Source organism: Melospiza melodia, chromosome 2, assembly GCF_035770615.1.
Source record: "Melospiza melodia melodia isolate bMelMel2 chromosome 2, bMelMel2.pri, whole genome shotgun sequence".
NCBI lineage: Eukaryota > Metazoa > Chordata > Aves > Passeriformes > Passerellidae > Melospiza > Melospiza melodia.
Window position 1 is genome coordinate 78,233,053 of NC_086195.1, and position 21,304 is coordinate 78,254,356.

Here is a 21,304-nt window from a genome sequence, read left to right on the forward strand (position 1 = left end):
CAAAGGAAATTAAGCTGGGAATTAACAACATAGTTTCTTCACTACATTGAAATCATACAGAACTACCTGTCAGTCAACTAGTGAAACACCTTAAAATTTCTCTTGAATTTGAGCAGAAATGAAGGGCAGTTATTTCTTTCCTGAGAGCACAACAGGCCCTTTATTTTAATGTGTATTCAGCCTGCTTTATAACACTGGTAATATCCCAGTAGATCACTGAACTTCTCATTGTTTAGACTGCTTCTAGGCCTTCAATTTGGGAAGAACAGAGTGATTAGTGACTTTTATACCTGAGGTATAACAGGGAACAGAAGTCATGTTGTTTGCAGACAATAACCTTTTATAAACTCAAGGCAGTGTCTGAACTACCTATGTACACAGGCATAGTTAATACAAACAATATTCACAAGGGATTTCAGGGTTTCCCAGCTTTACAGTCTGCAATGATGTATGATTAATAGCAAATTAAAATTCATAAAATTACATATATAAATACGACAACATAAGAACATGACAAAGCATATTTTATAAAAGAAGTAATAGCTATAATTTGGGAAAGTTCATTCAAATGCCATTACTCATAAAGAAATTTGGTCACTAAACTAGGTTATTACAAAAATATTCCCAGGATCTTTTATGACCACAGATGGTCAGCTCGGCAGCTAAGCCAAAAGAAAGTACCTCTGGTACACAATGCCCCCTAATATCCTGACTCAGAAGACTGTGTGCCAACTCCTGACTCATTACCATTACGCCTGCATAACATGGTATTGTGACATCTTACCAAAAAATACTCACTATAGTCCAAAAATAATTAAATTATAACCCATACCAATAATGTCATAACTGGATATTAATAGCAAATAGCTAAGAAATCATCATATTCATATGTATACACAAACAGATATTCATACTTTTAAATCTCATTGCCTGTATAGTGAGCAACTTTAGAAGTCTGTGTGTAAAAGTGAGCAGTCTAGCAGGGACACCCAAGGCTGTAAGACTGCAGAGGGGAACAGAACATCACCAGAAACCCCTGGGCTATTGATACAAATGGCCAAATACATCCCACAAAGCCACCCAGAAGACAGCACAGGTGACGTGCTTTTCAAATGCATTGTACAAATACAGTGCAGCAGCTGCCCTGGCGCCACTGACTGCAAATGAGGTTTGCAGAACTGATCACTCCTGGACTCTGCTGCTACACATGCAAGCCTCACCTCATTATCACTGCTGGGAACTCTGTCTCAGTGTTTGGCCTGAGGTTTTGCCGATTGTCTTAGACTGGTCTTGTTATCCATCCTGGAGAACTGGCTGTTCAGTCTGGATGCAACACACTGACTCCAAGCAACAGGAATTATACCTGGCTTGAGGACGTCCCACTACTTTTAAGAACATTTCAGCTTTGAATTGAGTTACACAGAGTACCAGCAGAAAATCAGATCAGCTCTAATAGAAAAATGGATATGACCAAACTCAACCAAACTGCTGGTCTATGTTAGTCATGAATTTTCTCTACAAGAACAGACACTATGGTATACTAAGGAAATTAAACTAAGTTAAGCAACCTTCAGAACCAAAAATCATAATGTTCCTTTCAAGGAAGCTTCTTCCTTAGCTTTACCAACAAGACAATAATTTTTGCATGAAGCACGATGTTTATCTTTGAATTAAAAATATTAATTTAATAAATTCCTTGTTACACAAACACACAGATTAAATTTTTCTGTATTTCTCTGCAAAGCTATTTGCTCCAGTGAGGTCTTTGTGTAAAGTTGCAAAAAATATTTGATATGTATTTTTTACTGAATTATTCCTGCCTCTCGTTTAAACCAATGATGAACAGATGCTCACCTAGCACTAATTCTGTATATACTTCAGTATAACCTTTTCACTTGCTACCATATAAATGATCCTTACCTTTTGCAAATCTTTTGTAGATTTTCTCCCTACCCATATTTCTACACATAGCTGTTGTGGTTTAAGCCCAGCTGGCAAGTAAACACCACACAGCCACTTGGTCAGCTCCCCCACCCCAGTGAAATGGGAAGGAGAATTAGAAGTAAAACTTGTAGGTTGAGATAAGAACAGTTTAATAATTGAAACAAAATGAAAATATAATAATAATAATAATAGTAATAGTAATAGTAATAGTAATAGTAATAATAATAGTAGTAATAATAATAATAATAATAATAATAATAATAATAATAATAATAATAATAATAATAATAATAATAATAATAGTGATGATGATAAAAGAAAAAAATAAAAATCCATACAGTAAGACAAGCAATGCCCAATGCAATTGCTCACCACCAGTGCCAGTCCCTGTCCTCGTTCGGGTCACTCTCCCAGTTTACAAACTGGGCATGACATTCTAATGGTGTGGAATGTCCCTTTGGCCAGTTTGGGTCTCAGCTGTGCTCCCTCCCAGCTTTCTTGTGCCCTTCCTCATTGGCAGAGCAGGAGACACAAAAAACGTCCTAGGCTTAGGATAAACACTACTTAGCAACAACCAAAACATGAGTACGTTATCAACATTATTCTCATACTGAATCCAAAACACAGCAAAGTACCAGCTACTGAGGAGAAATGAACTGTATCCCAGATAAATCCAAAACAATACCAGACTGGGAAGATAGTTTTATGACAAGTAGAAAAACCTTCATGCTAAAAAAAAAGAACCCAGAACTCATTGTGTCTATAATGCACACTTTCTTACATTTAGAGATTTCCATGGGCTAGTTATTATCCTTAAATATTACATTCAGTATGATTTCCAATTTCAACATATATGGTATTTCCTGGTTTCTTCTTTTATGCTGAGAAAATACAAACAAAATTAAAATAATCTTATAACCTTCAGATTATGCATCTACATAAAAAGTCCAATCTTTTCAAACTCATCTTACATTCAATTGTTGAACAATTGTTTTTCTGTTTGATTTTGCCCTGGACTAATTCAGACTGAATATGGCATTGAAAATGTGAGCCAACTTCTGTTCATCAAAACTGACAATTTGCTATTCCATTCTGAAAAGCCAGCATCTCCATTCTTTCTTTTTCACTGTGAACCTCTAAGCAAAATTTTCATTCAGCTTCCCAGGGAAAAAAATATATATTTGATATCTGTAGGACAGCCCAGCACTTCCAAATGTAGAGGCCACTGCACTCCCATTATCACCTCATGTATGACCCCAACTCAGCTTCCTAATGAGCACTGGCTTGCAATTAACACAGAGGGGAAAAGATCTTCCCTGGTTTCACCAAGACACCCCACTAAGTGGTAAAAATCATCCCAACACTCTCTGCTGCTCCCCAGCTGAAGTAACTCATTATTTGGAGCTTCTACTCTTTACAAACCTTCTACTAATATTGTAAATGAAGTCCTAAAAATGCATTAGTCTCAATTGGTTTTCCTCCTGGAGAGGGATCTCCTGTGTTCCTACTACTTAAATTGACATCAGGAGGCCATATCACATCTTAACTTTAATGGTTTTTCCTTAGTAGTTTCTTTTTGTTGCTTTTCCTTACAATGTCACTTTTATTTTAGTCCATATTGGAGATAAATTAAATATGCACATTGGAAATTGAGGCAAAGCAACCACAGAATGAAAATATTGGTACAGACCTCCACTAAAAAGCACTTTTGGATCTGTGAAAAATTATTATCCTTTGAAGTTGTGTCTCAAAGACATTAAGAGAAGAGATCCTATATTTGCTATCCAGATCCAAAATTACCAAAGTCTTTAAGCACAGGTTCAAAGTACAAATTAAGTATTTCACTGAACTGGAGCAGAAATAGATGACTTCATCCTATAATAACATACTAGCAAAAGATTTTCACTTTCTTTTCAGCAGTTAATGTAAACCGAAAACACACTACAAAATGTCAAGGAATTAATGCACTATTTTTAAGTATTTTGTACATTATGAAGTGGAGAAATTAGGTAAGATTCTGTTCCCATAAAGAAAATTGCAAATCATAGGCTCTTGAGAAGCAATCAGAAGATAAAAAACCTAATGTGATAAAAAACTATTATGTGATGTGATAAAAAAATCAATGTAATTCATTAACTGGTGCAGCATGCAGAAGCAGTCACAAGCCATCCAGTTTTTCCTAAAAGTAAATAATGAAGACAATGGCTGCAGAGTGGCCAGTATCTGACTCATTTGGCATTGAAAAATACTTTTTTTTTCTGAGATACCATTCAGAATCTGTAAATATCAAACCTTAAGGGGTTGGAACAATTAAATATGCAATTCCAGACCTCATACTGTGAACAGAAGCAGAATTTGCCACCCTCAGTTAGAGCAAGTGTCTCTTAAATGTTTTTGGATTATCAAATTTTTGGCATCAGTAACATCTTTTCCTTAAACAGACCTGTGGACAGAAAGACAGGTGGCAGCTCAGAATTTTAAAGAATTATTTCAGATGATAGGAAAAGCAACATTTAGTCTCTGAATAAAAAAGGTTTTCTTGTGTACAGACTAATGCTGAAGGTACAGTAGATGAATCATTTGGCTTGTAAGTGAACCTAGTACCAGTATCTAATTACTGTATAACTGACTTAGATTTTACTTCATTATTATTGTGTATTTATATCATCCTGGGAATCCAGATAGCATTTTTATATTACCTTTTTGGTGCTTTTTATATAAATACAGTAACACCATTTTATGCTTTTACATGTGGTTGTGACACAACTGAAAAATCTATACAACACCTCTCTTACAGTGACATGCAGGGCCTGCATATCTTTCACAGAATATAAATGAGAACTACTGTTAAAAAAAGAACCCCTGACACTTGTTCACCTATAATACTTCTTTTATCCACTTTTAATGAGGTGGTTTCTTTCCTCGTCCTTTGACCAGTGATAGAAATACCACTGTAATTATTGCCTCTTGCTGAGGAGCTGATCGCCAGTTCTTAACATAAATATAAAAGATTCTGCTCAAAACTGTTGACAGAGGAAGCTCACATGAGATATTAAGAACAGGCAGGGGAAGAGGGTTTTGCCCCCATATAGTGCTCTCAGTAGCAGCCAATTCTGAAGCAAAGCCAAGCCATGTGAAGCAAGACTATCATGATTTTATGTCCCCCACCACCACCTGGGAGGCTCCCTTCTTATATTTGCACAGGGCTCATTAAATGAAAACTGCAGTCATTAGATTGGTAGTTCCTAAAAATTAGGCAGACCAGGTTTGTTTCATGCTAACTCTAAAGATTAAACAGCAATAAGGATTTTTTTAATTTGCTTTTTTTTCGTTAAAGTAAATATACATGTCTTTGAATTAACACAGGGAGCAGAACTGCACTTCCTGGAACGAATAAAATTGCAATGAAATCTAAAAGCTCTTCCCATGAAATGCAAAATTATCTCTCATAACTCCTCACATATATAAAGGGCTCAACTCATCTGACTAAATATAGAAATCTAATGCTCCTTGAGTCTTCATAAGGCATCCAAGGCATCAGAAAAAGAACCAACAGATAGTTACTGTATCTGCCAAGACGAGGGACCTAAGGGAGACCTACACATTTCTGAAGGTTTGACAGAGGCCACAAGGCACCTCACAGCACCTCAGATAACGACAAACACCTACATTCAGTCAATGAATCATGGCCAGAAAATGTTCTTTATAAATAGACTTCCACAAGATGCTATTGTACATCATAATTCCAAACCGCTCATTATCTGCTGGAAGTTCATCTGCTTTCTAACAATAAATAGCTCTGATTTGAGGAGAGTGGGATGTCTAAGGCCATTTGGTATAAACATTTGTCCTTTTCTAATTGAGATGTACTCATCTCAGTTTCGAAATCACATGAATTATGTGCTTTTTGTTTAGATTACTTTTGTGTTGCCAGTGCACTGTAACATCTGCTAAATAACAGGAGCCCTGTGAGTATAGCTGAGACCCCCCAGGATAAAGTATTATTAGAATCCATTGGTATTGCAAATCCTCTGGGCCGTGTAACATTTCCTTTTACGCCATTTGTAAACCAACAACTTTAATTATAAATCAGGCTGTGTATCCTAAATTAGTTGCATCCTAATGACTAGTTGCAGTTCTTAGTGCAAAGGGAAGTGATAAAAATTTATATACTTTCAATATCTAAGCATTTACAGTTCTCAGACACCTCCCAAGCAGTCAGTCTGCTGACTTTGTTTGTCCCAAACCTTTGTTTACCTTTTCCAAACACTACACTTGTTCTAAGATGGTTAGGAGGTAGGCTAAGATATGTCCTGGCACGTCCTTTTCAATGATTTCCTGCCTTTTCAAATACAGTATTTCTCAGCAGTTATTTAATAGTAACCAGAATGATCCCAAACATATTCCTCTTTAACAACAGAGAATCACAGAAGCATAGAATATTCTGAGTTGGAAGGGACCTAAAAGGATCATTAAAATCCAATTTCTGGCCCTGCACAAGACATCCCCAAGAATCACACCATAGACCTGAGAACACTGTTCAAGCACTTCTTGAATTCTGTCAGGTTTGGTGCTGTGACCACTTCCCAAGTGCTCAGCAGTGGAGCAATAAAAATTGAACAGCCTTTACCTCAGTGAAGCTCTCAGCCACCCTCTGGGTGATTAACCTTTTCCTAATATTCAGACTAAACTTGCCCTGACACAGCTTCATGCCATTGTCTCATATAAGAGCTAAGATTTTCTTAGTTTCACAAAGGAAACACAGATCTTTAACTCTGACAAATGTACAGAGAACAAATGACTTTTATAGAATTATGCCCTTTGTACTAAATGAAGGATCAGCCCTGCAAGATATATTTAGTCATGAAGTGATCTGCCCTATATAAAGCAGCCTGCAGCACATGTTCTCTTTGGTAGTGACAAGCAAATGTCACCCAGAGCAAGAACTCTCTAAAACCTTACACTAACAATGGATTCCACCTCCTCCTCGGTGACTTGGGGAAGCTGAATCCAGAAACACAATTTATCTCCCTGACAGGACAGGGCTCTGGGCCAGGATTCCATACACCTTATCACCAGGGTATTAGGGAATCCCTGGGGAATTGCCACTGCACCATATCATCCTCCAAACAGAAGATGCCCAGACAGATGGACAGACAAGTAAATTCTTCACACCACTCTCTGAAGCAAAATCTAAAGAAAGAGCATTATTATCCCACAAGTCACAAATGCCTAATAGGAAAAATTCTTGCAATACACTTGAGTCTACATGCAGAGCTGACTTAGCCATTGATATGTGCTGTGCATTTTTTAAGCCGAATTTTTACGAGACAAAAAATAATTCTGTTTTATAAATTATTTGCTTGAATTAAAAAAATGGAGGAGAAGTTTTTTCAGTGCCTTAAGCAATGGAAAGTCAGATAGGTAAAATTACTTCTCCAGGCCTTTCTCCTGAAACCATGATCTGATACAAGTGTATTTGTAACTTCAGACTGCGTGACCAAGTGTAATTTATAGAGTTTATCTAACATGGTGCTGCAGTACATGCAATTTAGATAGTTCAGTTTAAAATACACAAATGGGCTTTCAAAGACAACACTTCTTCCATGTCGTCAGAGACTGGGTGTGAACAGTTACTGCTGCTTTACAGATTTTGCACAACAGCTCTTTTTATATGACTATGAATTTAGGTTACTTTTCATTAGTTTTACTATCAAAGTGAGGACAGATTACATATTCCTCAGCAAGATGCAAAGAGGCTCCAAAGGAAATACTAATGCCATTTAAAAGACAGATAACTGCCTTAATGAAGTTCCCTTTCTTTTTTTCCCTGTGAAGGACTGAAGAGTGAAAAATTCACAATTCACATTCACAAAGGCTACACTAATTGTTTGCAGTGTCTGAAAAGAGTGTTTGGATGAGGTGAGGTGAAGGTTGTACACTTTTTATCTGACTTGCGCATTTGGCATGTGAGAAATATCATGTGATATATTGGAAGTACTGAGTGGGGTTCAAAAAGAAAATCGAGCACTTCTCTACTGCTTTGTACAACTCAGTAGCACAGACCTTCTTTGAATATCTGCCAAAGAAATAAACAGGAGATAGGTCATGAAGGCTTTATGTCCCGGAATAAATTCCTTAAAAGCAGTTACAAAACAACAAAAAAGTTTTCATCCGTAATTTCCTGTTACCAAAGTTTTCATTTGCAGCTACATGAAGGTCTTCTGCTGTATTCTGGAAGCATTTAAGTAAAAATGCACACTCTAATCTTACATGAAATCAAATTATTTTAAATCATGAGGACAAAAGCAGTCCCAAACGAGATTTGCTGTCATTGTTCAAAATGCTGAATGTACAAAGGGTATGAAAATGTCTTTACTTCAAGAAGGTTGAAATCTGAATAGCACTGACATGTGGTTTAAAGGATTACAAAAATCCTGTTATCTCCATTATACAGATGGGAAATTGAGGCACAGAAAGAATAAAAACTTGCCCAAGGTCAAATAAGGAATCTCTTCAGATACAACTTTTCTCTCTAACATACTTCAGTATAAGTTTATAGTCACCTAAGAAAGAAATATGGTAGTAATCTACATAACATACTTCATCATGGACATCTTTCTCTTATCATTTATTTCTAAAATAGGTTCAAACCAACACTGTCAATCTCCTCTGAACACAGTTTAGTGGTGTACTTGGCAGTGCTGCACTAACAATTGGACTTGATGATCTTAAAGGTCTTTTTCAACCTAAAGGACTCTCTGTTTCTACATGCTTATGAAGGACACTGTAAAAGTATGCACGCACTAATTAATGAAAGCTGAGTCCATCATGAAGCTGTCTGGACTATTTTTGAAAGGATGGAAAGTTAAATAAAATACTCCAGCCTCAGAAGCTGTCCTTGTAAAGGAAAACAGTGGGACTGATCTGGTACCACACACAGTTTACAGCATGTGAATCTGATGGACATGGGTTCCTTCCATTACAGTGGTTTAAAGCAGGGAGACTTCTACTGATGTCTAGACTTGTAGCAGAGCAACTCAGTAAGGAGACAAGGAGAACCAGGTCCTTGCACTGCAGGAAGATGGTGACACACTTTAGTGCTGACTTGACAGGTGGAAAATTGCAGCATTCATACATGATGGATCACATGCACCGAGCTGAGTGAACAGCTTGCAGTCAGCACTTCCCTGTGAGCAGCGCAAGCACCAGGACCACAGTGTGAAGCATCTGCTCAGAGTCCTCCAAGCTTACCAGAGATCTCAGCATTTGCACTCTCCTGATGAATAAGGAATGCCAAATGACTTTTTTAGAGGTGGTTAGGAGACTGGAAGAGGTGAATTATGTTGGCAGTATCTAAGGTCAGAGAGCAGGAAGATGCTTCCAAGCATCTTTAAGGAAACATTTTCTTCCAGCCCTAGACAGCAAGTGTCTCTTACTGCTCATATAAATGAACTAAGAGCCACATTTGGTTCAACAGTTTCTCTAGCCTTCATCACAACCAGATTCGTGCTTGCCTCCTGTCTCAGCAATGCCCCTTGCTCCAGGTACACACCCCAGTGGTTACATCCCTCTTTCACAGAGGCCGATCTTCCCAATCCTTATTCAACAAGAAAAATAACTGTGTATGTGAGAATTAATTACACAGCCTCCATTAATTTTTTACCTGTTGTGATAGGAGCTACAAATTAAAATAAAGAAGTTGGGTTTACTGTTCATTCCCTTATGTTCTTATCCCAGATAGGGAGAAGGATTGCTTTTAAATTATCACAGTGTTTTGCTCATACTGAAGTGGGTTTTTTTTTGCTAAGAACTCTTTCTTTAAGAGGCAAACTTGTCCAAGAAAAAGTCTCTGCAACCTAATTTTCAACAAAGCCCACTTCAATAGTTCCCCAACATAGTAATGCTTAGATGTTATCCCTATACTGTGGTCCCAATCTGCCCCTAATAAACATGCATTTTGAGGATACCACTGAGGAAACAGGTTGCACAGGTTACTCAGCCATGCTGAGGTACTGGGACTGACACACTGCTTTAAAAGCACTATGAAGGTGAAAAATTATTCACAGCTGTTTCATATAACTCATATTTTGTGTCATGGTGAAACAAGTACTGAATGTCTAGTCTGGCTTTTTATAATATTAATGTGCACCTGATAACATGAAAAGTCTCTGCTTTGCATGAGTACTGCCTTATCACTCATAGCATTTATTTCAGAGAACTAGCATGCAAAAATTTTAGAATAAAAAAAAAAAAAGGTAAATAACACTGGACACATTTAGAATTTGATTTGTTCTAAATTCTCTCCATGACCACACATGCAAAATACAAAACACCACCTCCTTCTAGCAGCAGCTAAAGACAAACAGAACATCCCTGAGAGCATTTAGCATTTTACAGAATAAGGCACCGGATAGCCAAAAAAAAAAAGACAAAACATTTTGAATGTCAGTGAAACACAGTCATCCCAAAACTAGATCATGTTTGCTGTTTCACAGAACACATCAAGTCTGCTTAACAGTTTGCAGTAAGAAAGACAGATACACAATGCATATCCTCCAAAAGTATTTTAAGTCAGCAGGATACAAGAGTAAAGACCACAATGTGAGCAGACTATCACCTCACCATATTCCCCTGACATGGAAAGTTAAAACTTATCTTCAATTATCATACACAGTCAGATTTCAGTGTTTTGCCTCTTGCTGGAGAAAATCTAAGTTTCCAGAATGTTTCATGTCTCAGGTACACCCTGCTGCTGTTTCTCAGGCCCTCTACCCACCAGGTCCACAGATGATAAAAGTGTCTGTTTTTCTTCAGAACCCCTATAAAAACACTAAAGATAATTCCAAGGCTGGCACAGAAGCAAGTCCACTTGCCAAAAGCCTTTGAAACTTCTCAAATCACTGGGTACTGCACAATACACATTCATTGCCTCCACTGACAATCACGTCTGGATTGTCTTAAAAGTGCAAAATGTATGTAGAAAAGGAAACAAATGTAGTAACAGTGCACTGGTATGTTGCTGCCTATATTCTAAATTTCTGTGGTTGGAGCAAAAATTTCTTGTTTCATTGTTGGCATTGGGATGGTCAGTAAAACTTCCTTGCAACTAAAGGAAACAAATTCCCTTGAAAAAACACATACCAAGCACATTAGCCGTACACTGGAGAATTCCTGAGACATCTTCAGTTTCTTCATTGCCAGAGCAGTCTGTATAGGAGCATCTGTTTGATAGATTGTGAAAATTCTTCTCTGCATCTCTGTAACTACAGAAAAGAAAAAAGTTGTAACAACTCCTTATACAAATGCAAAGTCAACAAATATCTTTCAGAAGTGGTGGCAAAGGATTAAGGATTAATTGCCCTGTGATGGGCAATTTCAAGATTCAGCTGGACAGAGTGCTGAGCCATCTTGTCTAGGCCATGCTTCTGTCATGAAAGGTTGGACTAGATGAGCTTTGAGGTCCCTTGCCAACCTGATATTCTATGACTGAAAAGGAGTTGCTATTCTCTTTTTATAAGAAACATTCCAGTTCATTAAGCAGTCGCCATCTGAGGGGATTGTACAGAAGCAGGATTGAACAGCAGTTTACCATTTAAATCCAGGTTATGTATTGCTATTCCAAAGCAACTCTAAGAATTTGAGAGAAAAAGTTAAAAATTAAATTTAAAAGCTTATCATGGAGGGCTGTGAATTGGAAAGCACAGAGCAAAGCATTACCATGCACCTTTCCCCACCTCACATTAACACTTACCCAATAACTTGATGCTCAAAATACTGCAGTGTCTTTTGAAGAGTCTGCCGAATGGTCTGAGGCTACGGAAGAATAATTTTAAAAATTGTGAGATTAGGGAATTGGAGCACAGTTCAATTAACAGATCTTTTCACACACTATTTTTCTTCAGTTTTACTCCTCTTTATCTTCTACCTGCCATATGCCCATCGCAACAACAGATATTAAATATTATTATTCATTCCTTGTATCTTACTTCACCATTTAAATAGGAAGAATTTTACAATGTGACATAATTAATACTGCTTATAAGGCTAGTTGCACATAACAAAGGAGCCACTTCACTCTCAAAAACAGCTCTCAAAAACTATCACCCACCAACTATCTCAGTAATTTAAAATAATTAATTTGAAATAGTCTGCAAGAAAATGCCATTATTTTGTGATGAAAGTATCACCAGGAAAAGGCATTGAATTTTTAAACTCTATATGCTCCCTAGAGCATTTTCTAATAAAGAATATTATAAAGATGCAATTTATTTCGGCTTATTTTCCTACAAGCTATAACTCTTCAGTCATCTTTCAGATTACCAGGAAAGTCAAGTTCATCAGAAGAAAATCATGGCATGCTTCAAGCACTTCTATGCTATTTCACTTTAATAGGTATTCCCCAAACTACACAGGTATATAATTGTCTTTATTTGCATTATTACCACTACTACAGAGTTCACCAAAATACTTATGTATAGAAATGTTTATTTTCTTACTATTACTGCTGCTGCGGCTGCTGTTATTTGAATGAATTCATGAGAGATCTTTTGGCAAAAAAAGGACATGCGATATCCATGTAATTTTCTCTCTTGAATTTTCCAAGTCACTTACGACAAAATGTTATTCCTCAAAAATTACTAGCTTGTATCAAATCCGAGGTTCTTCACCTGTCTATTTTGACCTGGTGCCAGAATTCAGACAGAGATACGCAATTGAGAGTTATAAGCTTTTCTTCTGTATCGAAAGCACACATGGACATTTTGATCAGACTCACAACAACATGCACTGAAATTTTAGAGATGTTTGGTCTTTTGCTGCCTTTTGGAATAGACATCTAATTGTTTTAGAAAGTAATAGTCAAAATGCTCTTTAATTAGAGGAATATCATTCTAAAACCACAATCACCTTTGAAAGTCTCAAATTTTGCTTACTGACCTACAGATTCAGCAGTTCAAGAGCTGAGCTTCCCACCTGGCTCAAACTCTTGCTCATGAGTTTGCAGAAGGAGTCATCTGTCCTAATGACAGCAGGAAGAAAAAACTGTATACCAGGCTACACTAGGTTTGTACGACTGCAAAAAATTTATTTTCTAATACCAAACTGTAAGAAAGTGTCTACACTTTTGTATTTAAAAATTAAATTAATTAAATTGTAAAAATTAAAATTTAAATGCATGCAGTCAAAAAGAGCATAAGAGGGCTTATAGGAAAGATGGGGACAAGCTCTTTAGCAGGATCTGTTGCAGTAGGACAAGGGCAATGTTTTAGAACTAGAAGAGGATAGAATTAGACTAGAAATGAGAAAGAAGATATTTATAGCAACGATGGTGAAACACTGGAACAGACTGTCCAGGGAAGTGGTAGGTGACTCATTCAAGGTCAAGTTAGATGGGGCTCTCTCTGGGCTGAAGATGCCCCTGCTCATTCTAGGGAGGCTGGACAGAGGACCTTCAAAGGTCCCTTCCAACACAAACTATTCTGTGATCCCATTAACAAAATAAAAAAAAAAAAAAAAAAAAAAAAAAAAAAAACTCAACATAGATGGAAACCTTGGAAAAGGTTTTTCTTGTTAACTATCAAGTAATCACTTTACATCTCTGTGGGAACTAACTAACTACCTGTGCCAAAAGGCTTTAAAAGTTGCATGTTCTCTTGTAAAACACGATGGAAGCACCATATGAGTGAAACCATCACATATCAAAAAAACATCTCCTTCTCAGTGGTACAGCACATGTTGAAGTCTTCAAGCCTAATGGGCTGCAAACATATTTAATGGCATGTTCTCACTGAGACTCAGAAGTTTTCCTCTGCTCAGAAGGCAGAAAAATCCACTCTTTACGTCTAGAAGAGATGTATTTTCTCACAGCAGCAACAAAGCAAAGCAGAATAGCTTTAAGCGAAGAAGTGAGACCTGTCATTTCCCATCTCCATAGAGCATTTCCCTCAGCCCCACTGTCTACACACAGAATATCAGTATTCCACCAGCAATTCCTCTGACATGAAATAGGGAATAATAGAAATGTTTGATTGCTAAATTAAATCTCCATTCTCGTTGTCCCAAATGCTGTTACAGCAAGAATATGGAATGCAGCAATGCTTGGTATCACAACAGAGAGGAAGAAAAACTAAAACTGCTTCTTGTCTGCTCAAGAAGTTTTGCAGCTTAGAACACCTGAGCAATCATCCACAGATTGTCTTAGTCCTTCTCATGCCTGGAACATGATATATTGTGATATATATTGTGATACTGCACTTCTAAACCAGGGAGTGGGGTTAGAAGTTTCCTAAACCAGGGAAAAATAATTCTGACTACCTCAAGATCTGACAATACAAGCAATCTCCTAGTCCTGAAATTATTTCAATGGTAAACATCCCTTCTCCTGCAGTGCAAAATGGAAAAAAAAAATTCCCATGTTAACTTTCTCTCCTGAAAGCTAAATCAGTTTCCTAGCTGTTGTCAGACAATCCTAAACAACCCCATGAACTCACACCACTTTTCACCGGCAACTCCTATCGAATCTTACAAATTTAATACAGACAAAACCAGGATTTACTATTAAAACATGGGTCATAAACAGAGCTCGATGTAATGCGCTCGGAGCCAGAATGGAAACCGATCCAAGGAGTCACGAAGTCTTTCTTCATCTCAGACAAGAATTATGATGGCATATTGCTGTGCATCGTTAGAGTGTCACTATGCTCACCTTCTCAGTTTGCTGTATTTCATCACTGGTGAATGTCATTTTGCTACAAATGTAATTCTGCTACCAGGGCCATGTCTAAACAAAACAGTGAGAAGAGATATGACACCTGTTTGCCTACAAGGGCAGTTTGGGGCACTGCTTCTTCCACTACTGATAATACATTGCTCATGAGACAGAGAATGAGCAGGAAAACATCTCCACCTATTTTCTTTTTCTTTTTTTTAATTCAGTAACAAGAATGGATGGAGGCAAAATAGCTAAACCTTCTCCCAGCAGCATAGCATACATGACCTCTCCCAGAAACAGAGTTCCATCACTCAAGGAGGTAAAAGACAGCCTTTAACCATCCACCTCCTCCACTGTTATGCCATTTAGGTGTTCAGTACCAGTAATTTACTGAAGATATTGTAAAGTTTCATAGCTACTTAAAATTATAGGATTTAATGTAAATATAAGCCAGGGACTATTACCTAAACAATTATATGTCAACAATTCCTTTTGATTATGATAATTAACTAATATTTGTATGCATCACAACAGGAGTAGTCACATCTGCTCATGTGCCTAAGGACAAATCAAAGTAAAACAAATTCTTGTTATTCCTAACTGTAAATTAATCCAAGGATTGCCATACCAGATCACATCCAAGCTCCATATGGTACGATGACATGTAAGGTATAAGGAAACACTGGAGATACTCAGATTGATCTGTTGCGTGGTAAAGAATAGAGGACTTCACTAAAATAACTCTGAATTCAGATATCAGGCCATGGCTAACCCTAATGTGTCAGAATAATTTGTAAAAAACTACTGAATCAATGAGTCATACAGGTTTGAAAGAACGTCTGGAGGTCTCCTAGACCAACATCCTCCTCAAAGTAATTTGAGTTAAAACTGGTTGCTCAGGTCATTCTTCAGACAAGTTTTGAGTTTCTCCAAGGATGGTGATCTTACAACTTCTCTGGGAAACCTGTGCCAGCATCTGGACACCCTCATGACGTCCCATTTCTTTCCATAATTCTGATTTTAAACTCCCATCTTTTTTGCCTCTCATCTTCCTCCATTCTGTACCGCCAAGGAAAGCCTGGCTCCATCTTCCCTACACACCCTGCTCAGTTTAGCTGTAGACTGCATCTTTCTGCTCACCCTCTTCTTCAGAGAATGAACCCCCTTCCCCAATAAGCATTATTTAAAGCCACCTTCACAAGGTTGTGCAGCCAATTAGAGATGACCTCAGCTCACTTTGTCAGATTCTTGCTCAGCAGTCCTTGCTTCTCAGAGCATCCCCCATGTCCCTGGAGATCACAGCCTGGCTAACAACACCACTATCACTGCCTGCAAGATGTGCCTGCACCAGCCAGAGCCGTCTCCCCTCCACCAGCAGGACTGAGGAGACCCCAGCTGGGCACCTGCACCTTTCACCCCTGCACTCAGAGCTGTGTGGTCACCCCTGACTCCTCAAGGTTTTCCCTGGCTGCATCATGGGTGCCCGCATGGATGAGCAGCAGCGGTCATAGTCCAGGAGACAAACAAGCTCTGGCAGCCTCTTTGCAAGGCTCATGTGTGAGCTCTTGGCAAGCAGCAAACCTCCTGTGACAGCACGGCAGGCTGGCACACAATGGCTTCTGTCTCCTCAGGAGAGAGATTCTGATACCTACCACACCCTCCTCTTCTGGAACCTTCTAAGGGTTGAGGCTCTGCTGGATCTGCTGCCCCATCTGAAGGGAGGGAGGTCATCTCTCCCACCTCTTCACAGGCACTTTACCTTCTCTGTATCTGATGAATCACAGGTGGAACAGGGGCCTTAGTTATGCTGTCAGCAGTAACCAACCTCCAGCCCTCACCATCTTGAAAGTTTCCACCCTTGACTCTCAAAGCTTATCTCTATTTTTCTCTCCTTTCTTTCAAGATGGAGCTCAGCTTCTTGGCTCTGCAGGGCCTCTGGAAAGATCCGTCCATCCTCCCTCACTATTCTACGACAGCTCTTCCCCCTGGCACCTCACTGCTCCCTGACCAGAGTGCCCGGCCTTTGGCACCACCAGGCCGCAATGCCGGCGGTGGCAGCCCTGCCACAACAGCCACTGTCACTGCCAGCCACCACTGGTTACAAGATGCACTCCTAGAGAAATGTGCCCTTCCTGCTGGATCTCATCCTGCTCCCCAGTAGTGCAAAACTTGTTCAAGTCCTGAAGATAGAGGAGTAATAGTTCCTCAAAAACTCCTTCTATAACTGGAGAAAATCTTTATGAAGACATTTGTCTAAATGAACTTGAAGTATTCCTGGTTTTTAAACTCAGACAACTTCTCTTGCAGAAAGGATTCTAGTTTAAACTGTGGGGCTTTTTTTCTTTTTCCGAGTTCATTTTTCTCTTCCTGCAGTATCATTGCCTCAGTTTTCAAGGCAAAGGGGAAAAAATTTCCCCTTCAACTGCATCCCTTCTTACCGCATCCCTTCTTACAAATGTCTTTCCTAAGGCAATCAAACATAAACTTTCCAATCTTCTCAGAATACAGAGATTTCAGCCTATTCTCTAGCCATTTTCTGTTGCCTCTGAAATGTCTTTCATTTGATTGCAACACCTTTGGAAATAAACGGTAGGGCTCATCTGCCCAACTGCAGGCACCCACAGTGATTAATTTAATCCTCTGGTTGGCATCTAATACGTGCCTGAGGACTCAGTCTTTATAAATACCCATTTCTTTCTTTTGTCTAGAAGAGACATTGATTGATTGCTACAGACTTCGACATCTTAAAATGTTTAGGTAAGGACAGACAAACCCCACACTGAGGTGACAGAACTGCACACAGTATCCCAGATGACTCAGTCTCAATTTACATAAATGCAGTTTCAAATTCTCCATGCCATTCCTTTTGCATCCTAAGATACCCAGATGGAATTAGGGAAGAAAGGGCCTGTACAGAACACTGCCAAGAGAGCAGCCAGGTACACAGACAGTTCCTCCTTAGCCCTAACAAAGTTTCAAATATTTTTTTCCTCAGAAAAGCTAAGTGGCTCCTAGCTGAGCTTCACAAAGGCTTCAGCAGTCATGCTGTTAAAACCTGAGTGCTTAAAATTTTAAACATGGAAACTGAAGCACTGAAGAGCATAACAGGCTCTGCTAGAAACCACTTTGCTTCTATCAGAATTTCTTCAAGTATGTCCATTGGGTCAGGAGGCCCTCCCACAGTGTTGTGCCCTGGGGAGTTGCAAAGTCCTTCCCAGAGGAATCTGCACCCCGGCATGCAGAAGAGCCTGTGGACCTCCGCCAAATCAGCACTGTGACATTGAAAGTTTTAAATGCTTCAAATTTCAAGTGTTCAATCATAAACTCAGCAGATGTGTATGATTTTAGTCACCAGATTCACTGCTGGTGATCATTCATTAATGAAAAACATTTCCTTTTTCATATTTCAAAACCAATTTTAGTCAGGCCTTTGTGCTTAGGTGACTGCAGATCTCTAAGCACACACGAGCAGGTGTGCATCTGGCCCATCCGAAAGAAGATAAATGGCAAAACAGTCATTTTCAGTCTGCGTATTTTTAATATTTACCCCATGATCATGTAAGCAGTGAAAAACTGTTCCCTCCCTGTCCTTCTGGTCTGCAAAATATTGAATTAAAGAGGTTGTAAACAAAGAATCAAGGCTCCAGTTGAAGACAAACATTTATCAACACTCCCAAGTGCCAGGAGTGGAGAGATAAGCACTGAAATTGCTGCAGCTAGGGAAAAGCAGAACTGAAAAATAAAAGGAAGGCTCCTTTGGCATCCAGCAATGTTCTGATGATGCAGAAAGCAAGAAAACTCCCTAGCAGGTCCTGCACAGTCAGCACTCTCCCTGTCCCATTCCAAGAGCTGAAGAATGGAATGATAGGGGACAGAAATCAGAAATGGAGAAACAGTTTCACAACATAAGCAATCATCTGAAATTTTAAAAAATAAATAATATTTAGGGGTTTAATAGTGTTTTTGATAATATAACCAGGAAAAACAAAAAGGTCAGCTCTCTAGATTCTGAACATTTTAAGTTGCACCTATTTTTTTAACTGCTTCTATTTGAGCTAAAAAATATATCTTCTTCATGAAGACCAGCTTCCCAATTCCAGATGAAAGCACTCCCTGCTTGCAGACCTCCATGGCTAGCAGCAGATTCGGTATCAAGAGAGGGAGATGCATAATCCCCAGGAGTGGACTGTCTGGGGATCCAGGGCAGGGTGAGTGACAGCTGGAGGCAAACAAGCTGCCTGGAACAGCTCAGGATGATCCAGACGGGACCGTGCGAGGGGGCAGCGCCCGAGCTCAGCGCGACTGGCAGGCAAACCTGAGACACTTCTGCTCCTCAGTTCATACAAACTGGGGTCCTCTTCACAGAGAAATGCTGGAGCACATCAGAGAATTGCCTTAATTTAATAAACAGCATTGAGATTAAGAATTTTGCCCAATACTATTTCATGGCAACAATGCAAACACTGTGAAGAAATAAAGCAGAGCTAAATAATGACTAGAAATTGTAAGTTCTGCATCCCCAGCTGCCTTTCAGCCAGAAGAATCACAGATATTAGGGATGGAAATTGCCTATTAGATCATCTAGCCTAACTCCTTGACAGTGAAGGATAAATATCTCAGGGTGCTATCCCTTATAACACCAGCTGCAATCACTTTGTTAATCTCTGAATTTCAGCCTTGTCTGAAATGGACAGAAAAACTGTTCTGTGCTGCAGAGAGAACGTGCTCAGTAAGATTATAACAGATGATCTATTGCTAATACTACCTGTTCATCTTTTAATGCAACTGATATCTACTACATAAAATCATCAGTGCTACTCCAGCAGACTGATAGGAAATGAAAAGCTTTATAGGTCAGTCCTTTTCATGGATTTTTTTTTCCTGCTGAGATAGAAGAAGAATCAATTTCCCCAGTGTAACTGGACATAATTTCATATGCATCTCTGCATAGGTACTTATCCCTTTGAAACCTATGGACAAACCCCAGATGTTTTTAATCTTCATTCTGAAACTTAGTTTGAGAGTTTGCAAAGTGACACATACAGAAAAATCTGGATACAAGACAGAATAACTTCTTTTACTCAAAGCACTTCATAGCAGCCTTTAACATTAGCACAAGAGGTAGAAGGCAAGAGAAGGCTTTTCTCTGTATTAACATTTTGCATTTTATCAGAGCACAACCAACTGCTGTGAGGTGGTAAATGGCTCTGCTCAAACAGTTTCAAATGAAAAACATTCATGCTCACTGTGATGCAGCTATGAGGGCTCACTGCTTTTGTAGGGGCATTTATTAATGATCGTGACATTCTCGTCTCCCTTACACCTTTCTCTATTTGCACCTGCACACTCTGGCCAGGGGAGAGGCAGAGAAGTTAAAAGCAATTTAGATCAGTTTTGTGGGATCACCACTAGTGCTGCCATGCTCTGCTCTGCCAGCCAGCAGGTCTGATCTGCCCGTGGACAAAGCCTATTCCCCAGCAGGGATATGCTCACTGCTCCCAGGCAGCAAACTTGTCTGCAACCTATGAATGCTTCCAAGACACATTTTCTCCAAGCACTGAAGGGAAGTTAAGATTCAGCCTGGAACAGCACAAATATTAAGAAAGCCAATATTACTATGACTGGTCTAAGCATTAGATGTCAAATACTTAAACTCACACTCAATAAAATTTCATCAAGGTCAATACAATGCTGCAGGCCCTTGGCCAGATAATTTCTTCAGTATTTTATTTGCTGAAGCTGAACTTTCTTTGCATCAGATGTTAAACTGCTGAACAAGAAAAACAACTAAAACCCACTGTGATGCTCATATTGATGATATTTTCCTGAATTTTCCTGTTTAAGACAGCTCCATTTCAGGCTGATGATGAAATAACAGATTGACTGACTACAGACTGCTTGTGTGACCTTCTGTATAACTGACTTTTGTCTATGTTGAGTTAAAAGATACTCAGCAAAAGTCTGGTTTTATTATACTTTCCAAAAAATCATTCTGTTTGCCTGCTGAAATGAGAAATTAAAAGTTTCCCATAGAATGTGCCTCTCTTCACCATTTTCATGCTTCACACCCACATTCTTGAGAAGGATGTTACTCATGTATGAAGGTCATCCAGCCTGGGCTACTAAGTGAATAAGATCATCACAGCACTGATATGGGTATCATTTGACCCTATTTCATTCAGAAAGAATGAAATAAGATATGGGTATCATTACCTTATTTCATTCAGAAAGACAGGCAGAAGTCCTTTCTACAACAGCAGAGCTTAGCTATACACAACGCGTTAATGTAAGTGATAGGGAGCTCAGAATACTTGTGCAAATTTTTTCCAAAATCTTATGCAAAAATCAATTTGCTACCTCTCCTGCTAGTGGCAGCAGCTTGTTAAGGGGGTAGAAGTAAAAAGCTAATAAAAGGAGTAGTACTCATGGACACTAAGTGGTAGAGGTTTATGATGGAGCCACGTTCGATATAAGCTGCTACACTGCAACTTCTCTGCCAAAACCCCACCTCCGCTCACTGTAGGATTCACTTGCAATTAAGCAATCTGAAGTTACAGTAGTTCTGTGACATAAGTCATAGCCTACACACCAACATAAATGACTGCTTTTACATTCACTTTTCTTCCACGGGCAGGGAAAGGGCTGCAT

At 38.9% G+C, this 21,304-nt stretch overlaps 1 protein-coding gene across 1 annotated transcript in view; it reads right to left on the minus strand.

Annotated features, from left to right (window-relative positions):
* Positions 1-21,304, minus strand: part of GUCY1A2 (guanylate cyclase 1 soluble subunit alpha 2) — a 153,177-nt gene that overhangs the window by 126,755 nt on the left and 5,118 nt on the right. The window contains exons 2-3 of the mRNA XM_063148946.1: positions 11,699-11,760; positions 11,089-11,210 (exon numbers count right to left, since the gene is read on the minus strand). Of these exons, the coding sequence (XP_063005016.1) occupies positions 11,089-11,210; positions 11,699-11,760 (184 nt within the window). The remainder of the gene's footprint in view (positions 1-11,088; positions 11,211-11,698; positions 11,761-21,304) is intronic.